This window comes from Saimiri boliviensis, chromosome 10 (assembly GCF_048565385.1).
Source record: "Saimiri boliviensis isolate mSaiBol1 chromosome 10, mSaiBol1.pri, whole genome shotgun sequence".
Classification (NCBI taxonomy): domain Eukaryota; kingdom Metazoa; phylum Chordata; class Mammalia; order Primates; family Cebidae; genus Saimiri; species Saimiri boliviensis.
In genome coordinates, this window is record NC_133458.1 from 41879687 (window position 1) to 41900854 (window position 21168).

General features: G+C 35.3%; 1 protein-coding gene across 2 annotated transcripts in view; it reads right to left on the minus strand.

Moving 5' to 3' along the window:
- Positions 1-16753: 16753 nt before the first annotated feature.
- Positions 16754-21168, minus strand: part of MDFIC (MyoD family inhibitor domain containing) — an 89563-nt gene continuing 85148 nt past the window's right edge. For both annotated transcript variants that reach the window (XM_039473024.2, XM_074379180.1), the window contains one exon: positions 16754-19475. In XM_039473024.2, the coding sequence (XP_039328958.1) occupies positions 19228-19475 (248 nt within the window). In that variant the 3' untranslated portion in view covers positions 16754-19227. The remainder of the gene's footprint in view (positions 19476-21168) is intronic.

The window sequence follows — 21168 nt, forward strand, 5'->3', positions numbered from 1 at the left end:
AGCCTGTACCAACCTTAGTTCTTGAAACAAGTATCTGGAAAGTTGTTTGCTACTTCCTGCCTTCTCCTCCCACTGTTCTTTGAAAAGAGTATGAACATAGGTGGTATAAATTACTTGGGATCATAGTTTATAGGATAACATATATTTTGAGAGGCAGGAAGAAGGGCATTCAGACTTAACGAAAACCCAAAATCCAACTCAGATACTGGCTGTCTCACATTTCTGCATGAATTACAAGAATGTTTGTAAAATGAACATCCTTGGGAGACAGAAATAGTATCTCTCTCTGAAGCCCAGGTCATGTTGCTTATTCTCCAGTGTAATAAATACAACATATTCCTCCAGGACAAAAGTAAAACACATTTGTTTGCTGCAGATTAGAAAATATTTGAGTTCTCTGAGGTTGGGCAACCCAGCCTTCTGCATATATAGGCATTGCCCATTCCTCTTTGTTTTACCTTGTGGGAGTTGGAGCTCAGGGATGCGGTGCAAATGCTGATATTCTGGATATTGCTACTTCTGTTAGTAATTACGTTCTTTGTCTTTAGCCCAGGAATTTCATGTCTTCTGACAGCATCTATAAAACTGTGGCAGGCTGACTTTTAACTCAGACAGAGTAAGCTCTCAAACTCTTCACAGGTCTAGACATTGTTAAAAGATTGAGATAAGTCTCCATGAAATTATGTGGAATGATCTTCAAGACATATTACTAAAGAAAAAAATTTTTTACTGCATATACATATATGAATACTTATACATAATACATGTAATATGTACATATATATTCATGTGCACATATGAATATACACCCACTATAAACCCATTCTTGAATCCCACATGCACAAATAAGTATGTAAATATTTAAAGAAAGTTCTGGAAGAATTACAGATGATTACTTATCTACTAGAAGAGAAATGATTGGGCATTTGGGTTGGATGTGTGTGGGGCAATGAGTCAGGTCTTGAGGAATAAAGAGTTCAAGCAGGAATTCTTTGACTCAGGATACGTTCAGTCACTTTGTCAATGGGGAGGACCTCTGGGTTCAAGAAAATAAGATAAAGTAATTTGATCTGATCTCCTTGTCAACTGGACTTCCATGCAATAGACTAATAATATTTGCTAGGAGAAAGAGACCTTATTCACAGAACTCTCTTAGCAGGATGTCCCTGAGTAAAGGATTATTTATAATAAATATATCCAGCATCTATCGATTTATGAGGCATGACTTCCAGGACAATGTCCCATAAATTATAGAACTCTCTTGGATTAAAAAAAAAAATGGAAATGTCATACCATTTAAATGCTTCTGACCGTATCAGGAGACCTTACAAGACCTTGCTTGGAAGCCTCATATGACTCTGGGCCAAAGACCATATGTCCAATCCAAAAAGAAGGGCCCAAGGAGCTACACAGAAGTCCCAGAGCTTTCTGCTTCAGCTGTGCTTCTGGACTGATAACTTTAAAATTATTTGTAAAGCTTAGTACTGGGTGTGATGTCTGATTTGTGTGAGTCGCTTTGATAATTCAATACTACACTCATCACACTACTTCCCTGACCTTTTCTACACAACCCATAAGTTTTGATTATTCTTGACAAAGTCATCAAAAATACAATAAACCCTTTTCAGTACATTTTATATATTTGCCTAATTAAAACTATATTTGCAATTTTTCCTTGGATTCTATGATACTGTTTCTTTATAGGTATTTTTGTACCTTCTAACAACTCTTCATTTAATGAGCATTTATTTTATCCTTGGTACTTAGCACATGTTTCCTATTTTATGCTCACAACATCACATAATATGTGTTATTATCCCTATTTTATCTGTTTTACAGAGGAGCATAATGAGGCTCAGAGAATGCAGTAATGTGCTCAAATTTACATAGCCAGTGGGTTATGGAGACCAGATCAAACCCAGTCCTTTATGATTCCAAAGCCTGGGTACTTACTTCTTTCCTCTTCTTCTCGCTGATTCTTAAACCTTGTTTTCCCAAAATGTTTTCTCTTACACTTCTGTGCTTGCTCCAAATTTGTATTCTTAAGCTATTCTGGATCAACAGCCACTTTGAAACCTTCATGAAAATGATGGACTTATTTCCCAGAAAAGGGCATATAGAAATAAATACAAACACATCGCATACTTTCTATCACTTGACAGTGTAATAGGGCCATGAAAAGACGTGCCAGTTTATGTGTTTACTCTAATAATATCATCAAATCAAGTAGCTTCAACTAGCACCTGTTTGTGGTTGCATCTTACAGAAACTCATCTAATGCCCTGATTCACCTCTAAGTGATCTAAGAGTGCTACCTCTGTTTCAGCTGTGAATGGGGTCGATAGTTCCCGGAGTGCTTGCCGATCAAATCTGACATAAAATAACCCCTTCCTAATGTTCTGCATCGAGAGTTCTAGCTCAGACCACCATACAATCTAGTTTGGTCAGAGTAAGTGCAGGTTGGCAATGTGGGATGTTACTACTGGCAGCAACGTCAGACACTGGAATAGGAGTTTAGAGATTAATGTTCCTACCGCCTATTCTTTAGGCGCACATTTCTGGGAAACATTCTGTGTCTTCTCAGCGGTAGTGGTGGAATGGAGCTCCACTACCCACAGTGACAACCTCAATGACACTCAACCTGGCTTTTCTTCCTTATCTGTCTCCCTCTTCCTGCTCCCTCATTCCTGCTCTTAAGATCGCCTCCCAAGGCAGGGCACAGTGGCTCATGCCTGTAATCCTACCACTTTGGGAGGCCAAGGTGGGTGGATCACCTGAGATCAGGAGTTCGAGACCAGCCTGGCCAACATGGCAAAAACCCGTCTGTACTTATACAAAAAAAGTTAATCAGGCGGAGTGGCACACACCTGTCTGTAATCCCAGCTACTTGAGAGGCTGAGGAAGGAGAATCACTTGAACCTGGTAGGTGGAGGCTGCAGTAAGCCAAGATCACATCACTGCACTCTAGCCTGCATGATGGGAGCAGTGAGACCCCCTCTAAAAAAAAAAAAATCATCTCCCAAACTCCCAAATAAACTAAATGTGAATTCTTGTTTTAGACTGTTCTTTCAGGCCAAACTTATCCAAGCTAAAACAACTCTCAAATTCACTTTTCTGCTAGTGACCTCTCTTTTGAGATCCCATCCAGCATGCCAAACTGCATGCATAATTTAACTTTCATGTCCTTCATTCTTAGCACATTCCATCCATCTAATGTCTCTTGTCTTGGTTAGTGACATCATTATGAGGCAGTTCTTCAAGATAAAAAAAAAAAAAAAAAAAAAAAAAACCTTTGGTGTCACTCTTGACTCTTTCTCATTCTATCTGATCATCAATTTATCTCCCAGATTTCTCATTTCACCCACCCTCCTCCTATCCCCACTGTCCTCGCCTTAGCCTTGAGTTCAGGACAATCACTTACCTCTCTACACTAACAGCCTCATACCTGGTCTCACTTTCTCCCTTGTCTCTTCCCTCATTTCCAGTATCTTCCACTCCATTTGCCTAATGATCTCTCTAAAACACAAATCTGAAACTGCACTTCTGGCTTTAAATTACTGCAGAGAGAACGAAATACGAGTTACTTGGTATGGATTAAAAATTCCAAAAACCTTCATGATATAGCCACAGTTTTTCAGTCTCATCTTCTGCTTTGTCCTTATTGTAAAAGTTGTTTTTCAGACACATTGAACATCCTCTGGTCTTAAAAAAGTTTGTGCTCTTCATCTCTTCACCTATTTGTTGTAGATTCTCTTCCTTCTGCCTGAACAATCCTCTCTCGTGTCTGCCTGAAATCATTTTTCAAGAACTAAATCAAATAACATTTCCATTACAATTTTTGCTCCTCCCAAGCTTTGGTCTTCTGTAATCCCATATAATTTTCACATTTCTCTGCCTTCTTACAATGTATTTTAATATTTGTTCACTTCATTATTTCCCTGAGTCTACTGTGTGCTCCATAAATGCTGCAATGTTGATTTATCTTGTCTTCCCAGTGCTTAGAAGAAAGTGGCTGCTTAAAAACTATGTGCCAAAATTCAATTGAAATGTACTGAGAATGTCAAGAGAAAAGCAGACATTAAAGAAAGACCCAGGGAAAGAATGATGAACTGAGGAGACCTTATTTATAAACAGACAATTTGGGAGAAGTAAAGAGTGGTGAATGAAAATGGAGCTCAAATGTAAAAGGAAAGCCAGAAGTCATAAGAAAAATGTCCACAGCCAGAATGCAAAGAGAGGAGTAATAGAGATGGCACAGACAAATGCTCAGGTTCAGAGATGTTGCCATAATTTAAAAACAAAACTTGTCCTACGGGTGATTAATGCTAAATTTCCAATGTATTGCTGCTATGTATACAAACTTCTATATTCTTAGAGTTAATTGAGCTTAATATGTCAAATTATTCTTTAAAAATATTGTGCACATAAAGGCGTTATGCATGCAATAATATTAAGTGATTAAAATGATGTTTTTGATTTTGGAATGTTTCATAAACTGCACTTTCTCTCTTAAGAAACTTGGTGCTCCAGGCTTGTGTGTCAGAAAGAATGTTGAGCATCAGTTTCTGAGTTTCTCATATTTTACTTGATTTAAAAGCCAGAGGTGGAACCCCAGGAGTAGTGGTATTAGGCTGCAAAAAGTCTCGGAAACTTTCACACACAAAAAAACTCAACATGCTTTATCATATAAGTAACTTTAGAAGAAAAAGTTTTGATTTACACTGTTAATTAATTCCCCTCGCCAGACTGTAGTACTCAAATAGATAAGATGTGCAATCTTTTTTTAATTTCAATATAGAAAATAGGTTGGAGAGATGCCAAACTTATTGTGATGTCCCTACATTTTGAATTCATATGAAAAAGAATTTTCTAGAGTCCTAATAAAAATAATATTTCCCCAAGAGTGCAGTGATCCTTTTCTCTTGTTCTGCAGTGATGTGATAGTCTATTGTGTCACAATTAGTTGTTCTATAAATCCTTTGGCTTCAATGCTGTCAATCATCTCTGTTAATGTTTTCTTAGTATATTATAATTGTATTTACATGTTCTGTACCTGTCCATGTTTTCTGTTAATCTGGGCTATTTTTCCATGGGTTCTCCTTCTTAAAGGAGACAACCATATTCCTCATGCCTATATTATAGTAAGATTTTGCTACTGTAGTGTCAGTGAACCTCTTCCATATCAGATATTCAGAATGTTCTTCCAGGATATAGATGTTTACATCGAACAAGGAGATGAGACAGTTAGATAGATAGATAGATAGATAGATAGATAGATAGATAGATAAATATAGAGATATATCTCCTGTATCCTAATTATACGTGTGTGTGTGTGTGTGTGTGTGTGTGTGTGTGTGTGTGTGTCTTTGTATCAATACACCATTAAAATTTATTATTTTCTGGAATCTGTTAATACTTAGCTCATCAGAATAAAATAAAAATCTGTACTTCTGGATGAATTGGAAACAACTATAAGATACAAAAGGCAAACTGGAAAATGACATCAACCTAATTTTTTTTTTAGATGAAGGGAATATTGTTGACATGTTGCATATATAAACGTAAAAAGTGATTGTATTTTTATTCTCCTTCGATGAGGTTCAATATAGGATATTAATTTTTCTTTGGCTAGAGTTTTTACACACACACATATATATATATACCAGTTTCTCCCATTACCTTGTAAGAGTTCCTAGACCATAAACTATCCCTGAGAATTGATTCCACACTCCCTCAGATATCACTTTTCATAAGCCAAGTCCTTTAAAAATACATTTCATATATTTCTCAGACTACATGTCAAATCAGTATCATGCAAACACAATACTTCTACTACTTTCTTAGAGCATGGTGTTGAGAGGAAAAAATTTAATATATCTGTGCGACATCTACATTAATGCAATGGTGCAATATTGAAACTGCTTTTATCTGCCACATTTCTCAAATGAAAGCGGCAGCTAAATTTTATGGTAGTTAAACTGTGAACCTTGCTCACAATCTTGCCTATGTGAATGTAGCCCTTTGGTATTATTAAGGCAGTAGTCTTTATTCTGCATCTTAGACTTTAAAAGTTGCTATGGATATAAGAAGCCTATCATGTGGTCATGTCTATATGGTAAAATCTTTCCAAAGTGTGCAGCAAATTCTTGATAGAATTCACAGGACTTTCAAGAAATTAGAGTAAAATTTCATCTGGCGTTGCCACAGTGTGCTGCAGAGAAGACTGTGATCTAGCAAGGCTCCCAAAGACACTAGAAATGAATGTGTCACTACTTCCTGCGTGAGTTTGAAACAATCTGCCTGTTGTTTGCCTCTCCTGCTGTCTCCCCTATAATAACCTTGTGTTTCACACACAAGGAAAGTGTACCTTCCACTATTTGAACAAAAGAAAAGGGCTATGATTCAGTATTTTGAGGTAAATATAGCGTTTATTAATTATTAAGCTAATTCTTTCAGAGAGGTATACCATTAGCAGAAAAAGGATACAGATAAGCAACTTCTCATGTGAATATGATTCAGTGGCTTGGAAAGGGATTATGTTTTAAATATCCTTGTACTTTTATGTAAATTGAGTATGATAGAATCCTTGCTGTGATGCTGATAAACTCCTTGCATCACCCACAGTCAACAACATGTTTTCTTTAGCTGTTCTGATTAAATGAGTGACATTTACTATTGGTAAATCCCCCACAGAGTAACTTGAACTCACATGTGCCTAGCCACAGTACCAGTAATGACATGGTTCTGAGGAGATTTGAAACCCTACCTCAACAAATTTATTTCTGTTTTTTAACATACATTTAAAGCATTGTAATGTGATTCTTGACAGGGCTAAGGTAAATTCATCATGCTAAACTGAAATGTTTCTGGCAGATGTCTGCTCCATAACAATCAAATTGTGGTTACTGTAATATATGACAACCACAGTGTTACTTCTACTTGTAAAAGTTAAAGTATAATACTTTATTAATGCAAACCTGGAATGTAATTATGCAATATGTTATCCCGCAATATTTTTTTCATTTAGAAAAAACTTTGTGAAGACAGTCTGCCAACTTATAAATAATGGGAATTTTTAAATGAATACAGAAAGAATATAACTTTTTCATCCCAAAGATATTCTGGCATTTTGATGCTTTTCAAAATTGTATACTTGTTGAAATTTAAGAAAGCATAAAAGTGAAATGTTTTCTCTTGTTAAATATTAATTTTGGTCCACATGGAAATGGCCATTTGTCTGAGGTTGCTTTTCTTTGAAGAAGAAACGATTAAAATGCTAGCACTGAGTATTGAAATATTTTAAAAATAGATTTTGTGAAAACCTCTGCCTAAATATCTGAATTATCTATGTATTTAGTACAATTCATTATATTTGGGACTAAGAGTCTAAAAGCATTTGCTTGAGAGAAAATGTAACCAAAATGAATGGCAACCTTTTACCTTCCCTACAAATGGAAGGCCTCAGCCCATTATTCCTTCTCGTCTATGACATTCATTCAACACAAAAACACTCATGGAATCAGAATATGAAATCTTTCAAGATTCTGGTAAATTTAAGATTTTATATTACGGTTTGGATTCCCGTTGCCTTATCTCCCATGCTTTCAGCAATTATGTCAAAATAAATATTTGAAGGAACAGATAAAAGTTGTTCATTCCTATTTGATGATCTTGTTGCCAGATGCAAGTTGAACTCCTGCCTGGAAAGCTGCCTTGTGATTGCCTTTGAGTATCATCCTCTACTACAAGAGACAAAAATAATCCATGTGTCTACTCTTCTTATTTTTCTTAGTAAGCACCTGTATTTTAAAGACCTTGAAATTTCACTTGTATTTCCAATGCAAATTTAAATATTTACATTTTAATGTAATTTAAAAAAAACAAAAACAAATTTTCATTCCATGACCCTGTTGTAATTTATTGTGAAAATAAAATTGTTAAGGCGAGTTTGGATCATTTCATTAGGACTAAGGAAACAAAATGTGTGATGCACATAAATTATGACAAATTAGGCAATCCCTTGGGGCCAGTAAACACCCTCCCAGACTAACACAAAATTTGAAACATGCCCAACTGAGAATTTGAATCAGATTGTGTAAGAGACAAAGGCTGGAAAAAAAAATAATTTTGGAAGATTTACTCACTAATTGCAGAGCTGCCGGAGACCAACCAGAGATTTGGATCATATAGTACCTAAGACTTAAGATAGGAACTGAACTTCTTCATTAAGCAAATTAAAAATAAATTCATTTAACTAGTCAATTAGTAACCAGTAACAGGCTAGCTAATCAGTAGATTTAGTTAAAAATTGTCAAGCCAGTGTGTGCATATAGGTTGGTGGAAATTTTTTCTCTCTTTCAACTATTGTGCTTGTAATTGTCATGCAGTGTGTGTCTTAGGACTACGTATCCCATTGTTCACGTTATTTAGGTTACTCACACTATAATATGCATATGTATGCACCCATTCATTCACTTAAAAACCAACAAATATATAATTAGCATCTCTTATATGCCAGGCACTCTGGATATGCTTTGTCCGTCTTTTTGCTCCTTGTGTTTCTCTCACTTCTGCCTACCAACCCCCCTGACTAATAGGCAACCTTGGCATGCTAGGGAATTGGAAGGTTTTACTCTGGTATTTATCTTACCAGTTCACCCACCCGAGCACCATTGCCATCCTATAAATCCTAATAGGTAATATGATGAAAGTTTCTGATGTTGGTGAAACTGCTTACAATCGCTTTCAAATCCATTGCCTTGCTTAAGGAAAACATAACATTTGTAACCTGAAACATGAATGTACTTTATAACTTCTATAAACTTTATTTTTATTTAACATTCATATAGTCAGTTTTATTTAACATTCATATGGTCAGTTTGTATGCAAACACTGGGCACATTTAATATGTTTATTCACCTAGGATGGTTTTTCAATACCCTTTCAGAAAGGTATTTAATTCAATCCCCTCTCAGCCATCTGTTCCTACAGCCAACGTGTTAGTTCAGGTCCTCACCATCTTTTGTGTTCGTAAATGAACGGGAAACCTCTCCACTGCCTTTCCAAGTTCATTCTTTATCTCTTTGAGTTTATTATCTATATTGCTTCCCCCATAAAAATCTGATCAAACTATACATTTTATCTCACCATTCCCTTAATGTAAATCTTCAGAAGGCTCCTATTGCCTAAAAGACAAAATTGGGAGCCTTCAGCAAGGCGTTTAAGGTGCTGCCTCGTTGGACTCAGTTCTGCTTCTTCCTATTTCTCCCCAGATGGAGAGTACCATCCTGCTGCACAATAACTGCAAATACACAATGCATAATGAATTATGCATGGATGAATACTCTTTCTCCAAATCCAAGTTTGAATGCTTCCTCTTCTGAGAAAATTTCCTGATTCTCCTAGGGAACCTTAATCACTCTTACTTCTCAACTCTCATTGCTATTACACTTGTTTCTATTCTAACTATTTAATGATATCAAATTAACATGCATTCTCTCTCTGTGGGCCAGACGTGGCTCACACCTGTAATCTTAGCACTTTGAAAAGCCAAGGTGGGCAGATCACTTGAGGTCAGGAGTTCAAGACCAGCCAGGTCAACATGGTGAAATCCCGTCTCTACTAAAAATACAAAAAATAGCCGGAGTGGTGGCACATACCTGTAATCCCAGCTACTCAGGAGGCTGAGGCAGGAGAATCACTTGAACCCAAGAGGCAGAGGCGCAGTGAGCTGAGACTGCACCACTGCACTCCAGCCTGGGTGACAGAGTAAGACTCTGTTAAAAAAAAAAAAAAAAAAAAAAAAAAAAAAGCCGGGCGCGGTGGCTCAAGCCTGTAATCCCAGCACTTTGGGAGGCCTAGGCGGGTGGATCACGGGGTCAAGAGATCGAGACCATCCTGGTCAACATGGTGAAACCCCGTCTCTACTAAAAATACAAAAATTAGCTGGGCATGGTGGTGCACGCCTGTAGTCTCAGCTACTCGGGAGGCTGAGGCAGGAGAATTGCTTGAACCCAGAAGACAGAGGTTGCGGTGAGCCGAGATCGCGCCATTGCACTCCAGCCTGGATAACAAGAGTGAAACCCCGTCTCAAAAAAAAAAAAAGTAGTGAGTTTTCTCACTTAGGGTTAAACTAGGTATTTAAGATCTGATAACAGACCTAACTTACTTTAGAAGTATTTGTTGCCGAAGGCATATTGATGCCATATTAACTTGTAACCATTGGGTACATTTATATAGAATCCCCAAAAATGGCATTTCTGGGTTGATTTGTAAGCTAAGATTTCTGCTATGGGTATGCTTATGTTGATAATGATGCTGAGTCATTCTGGATTGTGAGGGATAAAGGAAAATTTCATCACCTTTAGGAATCCTAAACTCCTGTAACTTAACCATAAGCTTTGTGTCACTCATGATAATGATACCCTCTTTATTTCTCTCCCCCATCCCCAGCTTGTTACAGTGTCAAAAGTTAACATGTAGGATATGTAGGCATTGAACCAAAACTATTGAGCAAGTTTCTGGAGTGTCTAGTGTAGTTCTTGTATTGTTGTATTTGAGTAACTGTCAATGTTAAATAGACACAAACATCCTAGATACCCCAGGATTTATAATGTTTTCATAAATCTTAGAAATACATGATAACAAGATTGAACTCCGACATGTGCATCTGCACACACACAAGCTCACTCTTTCTCACAACCTCATTATTCAGAGTACTGGCAGGAAACAGATGGCTCCCTCATAGGGTTTAATTGAAGTGAGTTTAATAAAAGGGACTGTTAGCAGAGAAACAATCAGTTGTAAGAAAACCAACAAGGGAGTTTGAAGTTCCAGGAACTAACAACGTTAGGAAACCGCTACTTCCCCAAGCTTGAAGAGGTACCAGGGGAGAATGTAGCTATGAGAGAGGAGCCGCTGCACAGGAACCCCTAACGTGGAGGAACAGAGCTACTGTCAAACCACCGTCTGCAAGGAACAGGGGAAGGGATGGGGTAGGAATTAATACCTTGACTTCTCTCCCATCTTTTGATTTCCCACCAGTGTCTACCATCAGCCAAAGCCAACCGGAAACCAGAAAATAAGAGACCCTCACACAAAAATCAGGCAGAAAGAGAAAACTGATCTGAGAGGGTAAATGGAAAATGAGTGACACCTAATCTTATGAAGAACTTCTAACTCTTGATGCCTCATCCAACCAAAAAAAAAAAAAAAAGGATATTGTTGATAAGTAGGCACAGAACAGTAACACATTGTGAGTTCATTGACTTTTGAGTCAATGCATGTCATGAAAGATAAGTAGTACAGTAGCTATGAATTGTATTCGCCCTTAGAGCCCTAAGCAAGATACCCACTCAAGGTAGGAAAGATAGGAGACAAGGAAGAAGACAGGCCAGACTTCAGATCCCCATATTTCTATCCCACCTTCAAACAAAGCTGTCATGATTGAACCTATGTATTACATTTGGTAATATGCAATACATAATAAATATCCATCTAATGGAAAGATACAGAAATAGAAATTATGTTTCCTAGGTTTATCAGTAACTAACAGGGTTACTTTAAAAAGTAAACATAAACAATCTGTCCCAAATTTTTCATCTGTAAAATGGAAGTAAAAATGCCTAACCTAGAAGAATCATAATTTTGTGAAGATCAAATGAGAAAATGGATACGGTTTTCTTCTGAAAAGTTAAACAAGTTCTACACATGTCAAACCTATCACTTTTGCTATCTCCTAAAGCTGTCCCTGGGTGTAAGCCTGCCAATCACTACATCCTCTTTTTTGGGCTATCTTTCCTCTACACATGGAGCACTTCACTCAACTCCAACTTAAACATCACACACAAAGGAAAGATAAGCAGCAAGAAAATCCAAATGCATTGGTAATACCACTGCATTTTAAAAAGAAAGAACTAGATTCACGTTGAACTTCGTTTTCGTGGTGCATAACTCCCCTTTCCATAGGTCCTATTAACTTCAAAGGGAGCTCCGTGCATGTAAATGATTATATTTATTGGATGCGCCAACTCTTTCTTATCCTCCGGGCACAATTAGAAATATCATAGAAAAATGAATGTCAGAGACTTGGATCCATATTTGATATTCTATGGGAAATTCCCCATAGTTACAGATGTTAAAAATCCTGCCCAATGGTCCAGTTATAAATTTATAGTATTTCCTTTTCTATATCCCTGGAATTATTTTTCTCAGATTTCCTTTTTTACATTAAAGGAAAAATATTCCCTTTAGGTCCAGATAAACTAGTGATAAAAACTTCGCTTGTTGTACAGCTTGATGTAGTAATAAAAATTTAGACTGTGTAACTCTCTTTTAAGAAACTATTAGTGCTTCCCTGGGATTATTCCATTAATACTTACAGTAACTCTGTTCCTACTTCAAGTTCAGTCTGGGAACTGCTCTTCGAGTCAGTATCTAGGAACTAAATTCTTGGATGTTCAGTTCAATATCATATCCAGTAAACCACACTGTAATTTCAGTGTTCTTGTAAATTCAGGCCATTATCAATATTCTTGTTGGGTAGCTAATAAACTTAGCATTCTCTAGTTTAAGTTGCCACAATCAATTAAAATTGTATGGAGCCCTGTGCTTTTCATACCAATTTGTTGTTTGTCCACTATATATTAATAGTCTCATGGCTCACAGTCATGGCTCTAGTACTGACTCTGACAGCATAATGCCCCCATTCAGTGCTATCAGTGAACATAAAAGACCTTGAAAGTGTTATAGACATGACTCCTCAGCAATATTACATATTATATATTTCATATATAATCTAAGGATAGGCTAACCCTTTAATATTTTTAAAGTGACAATAAAGGAGAAAACTAGAAGAAACCTTTCAAATTAAATATTTAGAACTATTATAAAAGGGAAAATATTACTATTAAATGATGAAAAACATTCCTGAAAATGTACCCACATCTGATGGACAGCCGAAAGATACAAAGACTTTTTTAAAAAATAATGTTTTGATAAGCAATATGACTTACAAAAGGTTCATTTTAACTAGACTTACAAATAAACCATATCATATTAATTTGGACCTGTTTTTAATTATTTGTAACAAATAAGTAAACAAGGACAATCTAATTTTTGTAAATGTTTATAGAGCAAAACAATCCAAAGTATATATAACAATCAAATTTCTAGTGAAAATGTGTGTAAGTAGGTTTATTTTGAAAGGAAAAGTCCTACTCCCAGTGTCATAACCAATTAAATTCTCCAGGTAATGACCCCATTTGCATAGTGAGCGGAACCCACAAGTGGGAATTTTAATGGGTACACCACCTGAGTACAGTAATTGAGAGTGACACAACTTGAACTAGTTTTGTGCTTACCCCACTGAAAATTCTACTCATATTATTTTTAATGTCAAGCTACAAGTCAAATTTCTAGATGATGGATTTGTTCTTTTTTAAGCACCGAGTTTGAATAAAAGAAATGCTTTAATTCTGTTATGCATTGCATATCTTTGCTTTAACTAATCTGTACTTCTGATTCTCACCATTGCTTCATTTTCTTCAGTGATTGGAATTTAATTTTATTCATTAATTTGTGAATAATTAGATTTTAAAAATGTTCTCAGCAGCTAAATTACTTTTGGATTGTTATTTAATGTACATTTACCAGAATATGTATTATAGTTAAGCTGGCATAACAGTTTACAAGAATACAATTGTGTAAATATACCCAATTATTCTTTTTGATGATCTAACAACATCTAATATAATATGGATTCATGGGTATTTTACTCCTCCTTCACCTCAGCACCAATAAAACACAGTTTCTGCAGAGCTGATCAGAGATACCTTGTCATCTAAAGGTGTTACTTTTAAAAGATATTCTCCTTATCTCTCAGGCACTATTCATCTCCTTGAAAGAATTGTGCATTCTGATTGAGGGATCATATGATGTCCACATAAAATTATAAAATAAAGGTGATTTCAAGACTCTAAGAGTAAAACACACATGATGAACTGTGCTTTCTGGGTTTTGAGGTGACATTTTAAAACTTCTTTTGTTTCACTCTAAGATTACTTAGGATCTAACTGTTTGTAGGTATTTGACACCACTCTGCCACATCTGTAATTGGCATAGCATCCAGCAGACAGGCTCTGTACATCTTTACACTGCAACCTACCAAGTTAAGAAATGTATTGGTTCAATATAAAACAGCAGGCTGTTTTTAGACATAGTTACTAGTGCACAAGCTTTAATATGGCTTGGCTTCATCCTATAATGAGATCTTTTGGTTCCCTGCTCAACAGGCTTTTATTCCTTTGCAAAAGGCTATGAACTATGTCAAGTGGATCAGCTGCTTTTGTACACCCTCTTTCTTGGCTTTGGAGCATAATTCCTTTGCTTCTACCCCTTTATGCATCAGACAGAACTTAAGAACCTTTTCCATTTTTCAAGCTAAACTTAGAATTTGTTTGAATTTGCTTTTCACCATTTTCCTAATAATTACATTCTCAACTAAACCCCACACAAAGACCTGCCTGGAAGTGAACACCTAATTGCAGAGCTATACTTTGTCTTTAACACATGTATCTATACCCCATGTTAGTAATGTGTCAAAGGATGGTTATCTGAAATGATTTGTTCATGGTCACAACTACATTAATGCTTTTTTTTTTCAGTGGACACTAAATGGGATGTGATGAGGGATTGAGAGCATACACAGACAGACAAACACACAATGGAAGTAGAACTACTAACCACAGTTCAGTTAGAAAGCAGGAAACTACTTAACTTGACATCTGGCTGCTTAAGAGTTATAGTTGTGGCTCTAGCAGAAAACATCATACTATTATGAGAGCTTGGTGAAGAATGGGGTGGTGCAAATCCTGTTTGCATAGAGACACTGCTTTCCATGTGAGGTTCAGCTGTGACTTTATTTCACTTCCCGATTGTCGATTGTCTTCGTTTAAATTTCATCATAAATGATATCTTGCATTGCAGTGCTCTAAAAGGTGCAGTCATTGCCCACTGAGAATTTTGCAATGTATGTAGAAGATTTAATCCCCAATGATAGTTTTTGCAAAACCTACCCTCCATGTTAGGGCTGCATTACAGTAGTATCCCCTCTCCACTACTTATTCCATTTTAAGCAAACTCTAAAAGTAATCTTAAATAAGGAAGTAAATACTGGCAGCTTCACTGTTGGAACTGTTTTCTCATGAGAGGTTCCAAATTTCTTCCTGGATTGAAACTTATTTAGGGTTATGTGACTTTCTTGAGGTTCCTACTACCAGTCCAAGCACAAGAAAACACTCATTTTAATTTATTATAGGGGCATTTGGAAACGAAGGGTTGAAAGGATTCTGTTTTAATACCCAGTGCTTGATTATAGAAACTATAAATAATAAGTGTGAAAGAAACCCTGTTAAAATATTGACCATCGTTTAAAACAAAAATGATATGCTCTGCTGCATTAGTGTAAAAGAAAAAAATGGGTATTAAAGTATTTGATGAAATTTTATCTCACCTGTCAGATTAGATGCAGCAATCCTATGGGCCTACAAATCACAAGTAATTGGAAGGGGCATAAAGGTCTTGAATAATTTGAAAAATAATCTTATTAATAAGTAGCCTTGTTTATTAGGCAGTTAGGTAAATCTAAACATTTAACTAGCACTCAAGAAGGCAAGATATAGAGTCTCTGGGCTCGAGTCTTATGTATGTTAGGCAGTGACGTTTGACGTTTATAGCATTAGAATCTAGGGCACTGATAGAGTTTGTATGGATAAAGAATGGAAAGTTATTATATAAGGTTGTCTTGGTTACCCCTTGAACTGCTCAGATAACACTTGACTATCCAGGTGAGGAAAATGGATACAGCTGATACACTGTAAAAATGCAAAAATAATTTTCTAAATAAAAAGCCTTCTCCTAAATAAAGTCATACTGTATTGTTTTAGTTAGATGCTAACTGCCAAGCATTTACAAAAATTGTGCCACTACATGCTCTAGATGGAAATTCTTCAGATGATTTACTTTCATGAGAAATTCACTAAATCTAAGACTCAATTTCATAGATGTTCAAGCATTTTAATCTTGGTTTTAAATCTTGGCATATATTGTAAAATTACCTTAGTTTTTCTAAGTTGAAATATAGTTCCAAAGTAAATAAGTGAAATTAATTTACTAAAACAATGTAAAAAAAAATGTACTTTGACATATTATAAATTATTTATTTATTTATTGAGATGGGGTCGCCAGGCTGGAGTACAGTGGTGCAATCTCGGCTCACAGCAACCTCCGCCTCCCAGGTTCAAGCAAGTCCCCTGCCTCAGCCTCCCAGGCAGCTGGGACTACAGGTGTACTCACCACACTCAGCTAATTTTTTATTTTAGTAGATACGGGGTTTCACCATGTTGGCCTGGATGGTCTCAATCTCCTGACCTTGTCATCCGCCTGCCTCAGCCTCACAAAGTGCTGAGATTACAATTACAGGCATGAGCCACAGTGCCCAGCCATGAAATTTTAAAAGTACACTATGTTTTGAAATCACGTGTCAACGATCGTTTACATCATAAACTGATTGATATCTTTCATAGTTCATTTATGAGCTTGAGTTATGTGATTTACATAAGAAGACTAGGAAATCTTCAGACGTGCATGTAACAAGATAAAGAAACCCTTACGTTTTAATTTATGGTTGAATTCTTTCAAATGTAAGTTAATATGTCAATCACATATAAATACATGCTAAAGCAAAATAACGAAGTTATTTTTAAAAATTTTCAGAATAGTGTATTCAGGATAATACAAGTCCAGTTTTGAAATATTTTTAAAAGCCTTTCCACATTTAAAAAGACACCAACTATAACTATAAATTTGAGCACTTAGTCATGATAACCATACAGTTCAACAAAACATTTTACATAAAGAAATCCTAAAATATATTGAAACTATTTTCACATTTGCCTACTTTTCCTTTTTCTGTTTTCCTTTTAATTATACAAGATGCTTTATGGAATGACTGACTGGAGTAGACAAAAGGAAAAGTACTATGAACATAAATACAAAAATAAAATTCTGGTATCCACTAACATTCTCTGTTACGGAGAAACATTATTCCAAATGTGCTAATATTTTCATCACAAATTGTGACAGTATATGTTTAAATATTAGACAAATCACTTGGCTGAAACACTTTGCATATAAAAACTCAAATATTCTAACAATTCCAGGTCATTAGAAGGTTTTATGTGTCCATAAACAGGATATTCTCACATTCTAATATATGTGCATAAGTTAATTTGGGGTATATGTAAATATTCAGATTCTGGTTACTGTAAAATAGCTCAAAGATTTCCTTATATTTTATGTAACAAATGAAAAAAGTTCTTTTAGAGGAGAAAAATGAAGAGAGCTGTTTACTAGAATTCTACTTAGATCCAAAAATTTAAAGGTCTTTTAAAATGTGTGTATGTATGTGTAAATAGCAATAAAAGAAACATTCAAAACTTTGCTTTTTCTTTTTTAAGCCCTTTAAGTAATGATATAATTGAAAACTAGGTTTCATCTCAAAAGAAAAACCACAGGTGATATTCTCATTCTTCAGCTTAAAAACCTCTCTTAAAAGGCTAGGTTTGCTGAAGGCTTCCTAAAAATATGCTTCTGTTTTTACTATTAATTTGATATTCATCCAGAAAAATTAAAAATAATTATTAATCCCAAAGCATACTTTGAAAATTTCTACAAAGTCATGTATTAAAGCAAACCAAACTACAATTTTAGAGAGATCAAACTGAGTAGGAGAGTGCATAGTATGAACATTTACTCTCCCTTTCATCTAAGCCACACAGTCTCCACGTCTCAATAACTGTATAATTAGTCTTGTAATTGACTTATTTCTTTACACTTAAGGATTATTATAACCTGCCATATTAGTTTAATTTAACATAAAATTGTAACACAGAAATTTGGTCATACAAGTGGATGTCTAGATTTCTTCTGCATTGAAAAGAATGGTTTTGCATTTATCTGTGTTTACGAAAAATAGCACTGCTTAAGAAACAAACCAGAGCAAACAACCAAAATGCTGCTCTCATCCCAAAAGACCTAAAGCTCTCAAAATAAAAGAAAGCCTCTGAATAACTCAGAACACTAGGATTTTAATATTAAAAATTTCCTAATTTAAATGTAATGTGTCAGAGTAATCAATCTTCTTTATTAGATAGAGCTATTTTACTAAGGCATTATGTTTTCATCAAAAAAGTATGATAATATTTAAGTTATGTGTAAGAAAATGCATGTTTTTAGTTAATTTAAACTTGATAGCTTTTGAAAAAAGCTATAATCCTGCAAATAACAAAAAGGTATGCAGAGGGCATTTGTTCTTTTAACTGGTTAAGGGCACGCACAGTTTAGGGTGTCTACCTAAAACTTTTTCAAAAATCTAAATAATTTATTTAAATAACAGATGAATCACTCATCCTAAGAGAGTCCTCAAATACACATCCTCCCTGAAGCCTTTCTGAATACTCTAGTAGCAATTTTTTTGTGTATTCCTGACAGCCTTTTGAGTTTTTTTCTCTAACAACCCTCACTTCAGTATGCCTTGTGGTATGGTTCAGTCTTTACAGATCTCCTTAGTCTGCTAAATCTCATGTTCCTGTGGACTGGAGTGAAAGTGTATCTGTCCCCACAACCTGAAGCAGAGAGTCTACACAGTAGGCATTCAGCATCTGTTGAACAAGTGGTGAAGGTAAGGCACAGAGATCAACACTGTTTCCCAACTATTATGTGGGTTTGTTTCCTAAAGTTTCCTTTAAAATAAAGACTGCTTACTTTTAATTATGAACAGATACACATCAAAATAAACTGCCTGGTTTAAATATCCACAGAAAAATAATATATTTGGAGCAAAGGGCTCCTGAGAATAGTTAGAAGAAATAGAAATATCAGTAAAAAGGAGAAGACATTAAACATTTGGGGAGAGGAGTGTCAAAATGTCCCTAAGTTATTGTAACATATGAAGAAGTTTATAAAACTAGTTAAAGTAGTTAAAATTTCACATATTAAACCATGTAGATTTGGTTAAAGTAAAAAGGCTTTCAGAGATTACTTACAATAATGAGTTAACAGTGCAAACACCATGGTGTTTCATGAGAATCTTACCATGTGCTTTTCTTTCCCCCCAAAAGTAAAATTTTTAAACACTCTCCAGTTTTAACACAAACAAAAGATAAATATTTATGAAGGAAAACAAATTCCACAGCATTCCATACAGATTTCCAAGCAGTCTGATGATTCACAACAGGCATCCATGATGCCACAGTCCATATCACAAGGGCAGTTACAGTCATCCCCCATCTCGTCCCCACAGCAACAGCAGCAGGCTTCTGAGGTGCAGATGCCACATGACGCTTGTCCCAGGACAATATTGCAGAGAGTCAGGAATTCGCAGAACAAGCATGCCAGGATACAGTGGACACAACAATCTTCATTTTCAGTGGCGAGGAGACCACATAGTGAGAAAGAGGAGGAACACAAAATACATGTTATCAACAGACTCAATAAGAATTGAGCAAAATAGTGAAGCAATCCACAACCCAAATGAAGTTTGCTTTGTGAGCTAGAAACTCTAAAGGAGCCTACGTGAAACTCTAGATGAGTGATCTTTAGAAGTAGATACTTCATTTGGAAAAAAAAAAAAAAAAAAAGGAATGTGTGTGCACATGCACATGCATTAGATTATTACTCTCACAAACTTTGCAGTGACCCTTGGTCCTAGACACCACTTCTCTAGGCTTCTTACCCATCTTTCTGTATCTTATTGTTATTTACAACATTGTGCTAAAACAATAACATTATAGTTATTAAAGTCCTTCAGAAATAGAAATTTCCTTTAATTGCTTCACCTACCTGCTCTAAAATTGGAAAAGAACAAATTTAAATATGAAATATTTGATATATTATTAAAAATTAATTCAATAGTTAAACAGAATCCTTTAAGACTTCACTTTCCAATACAACTGACTCAATTTCATGGTTTTAGATTTTTTTTTATTTCAAAAAAATTAAATAAGAACAGTGAGACTCTCTGTTTGGTTCCAACTAGTGTGTCTAGAATGGTTCTTCTACCTACTTCTAACAAAGGAATTTGTACCTTAGCAAATGTGAATAATGACACAGTAACATCGCTTTTCCACTTCCTTTGGTGGCCAAGAACTTTAACATCCCTGTTATCTCCTCAGACATCTCTAATAGTGCCTCTCTAAACAACAATGTTCACTAAACTTCATAAACTGATAAAAATGTTGAGAAATCAAACAGATTACAATTTAATAAATTTAGATTCTAATGTTCTAACGCCCATTCCTTTAGAATTCTGGGGCAGAGGAGTAATGGAAAGAAATTTCTGTTTCTAGACAACTTTAACACATATAATAATATTATTTAAAATCAATGTTACAAGACATTTGTCTGATATCAGAAATAGTTGTGAATTTTCACAAGGATGAATTCTGAGTTATTTTGTGTGGGTTTCTTGTTTTTTGTTTTGTTTTTGTATTTTGTTTAATGCAAGTTTTAATAAGAAGATTCCACTTCCTACAATAACGATAAGATACAACAGTCCCCATCCTCTTCCCATTGTCACATGTCCTTTGTGCTTCCATATTTGGTATTAAATTTAAGAGTCTTCGATGGAGTGTCAGCAAACTGGGAAAACCAAAGACAAAGAAAAGAAAAACAGGTTGTTGCTTGGCAGCCATGCTATTATAAAATAGCATGCTCTTCTCTATAGAATGCCATATAACTGCATGCAGTTGTGAATTGACAGAATTCCTCTATTACAAATTCCTTGGCTACAAATGCTTCAGGTAAGAAAAAAACAAAACAAAACAAAACCTTAACTTTCTGTTCTACTATGCAATGTTTAAATATCAAGACTGAGAGGAATTCAACAAAAACCCACTTGACATTGAAGAACATTTAACTGAAAGTTTTTAAAAGGTTAAGAGTAGTTATTGAGTATGTAAATTATTTTTATACTAATCATAAAATTTATCAGACATAGAACTACATATAATAGATCTATCTATTTTAAAGGGGAAAGAATGTTTGTCTCATGCAGCCTTAGAAATAGAAGGTTACAATATTTTTGAAGCCTCTTTTGGTCCCTTCCTGAAT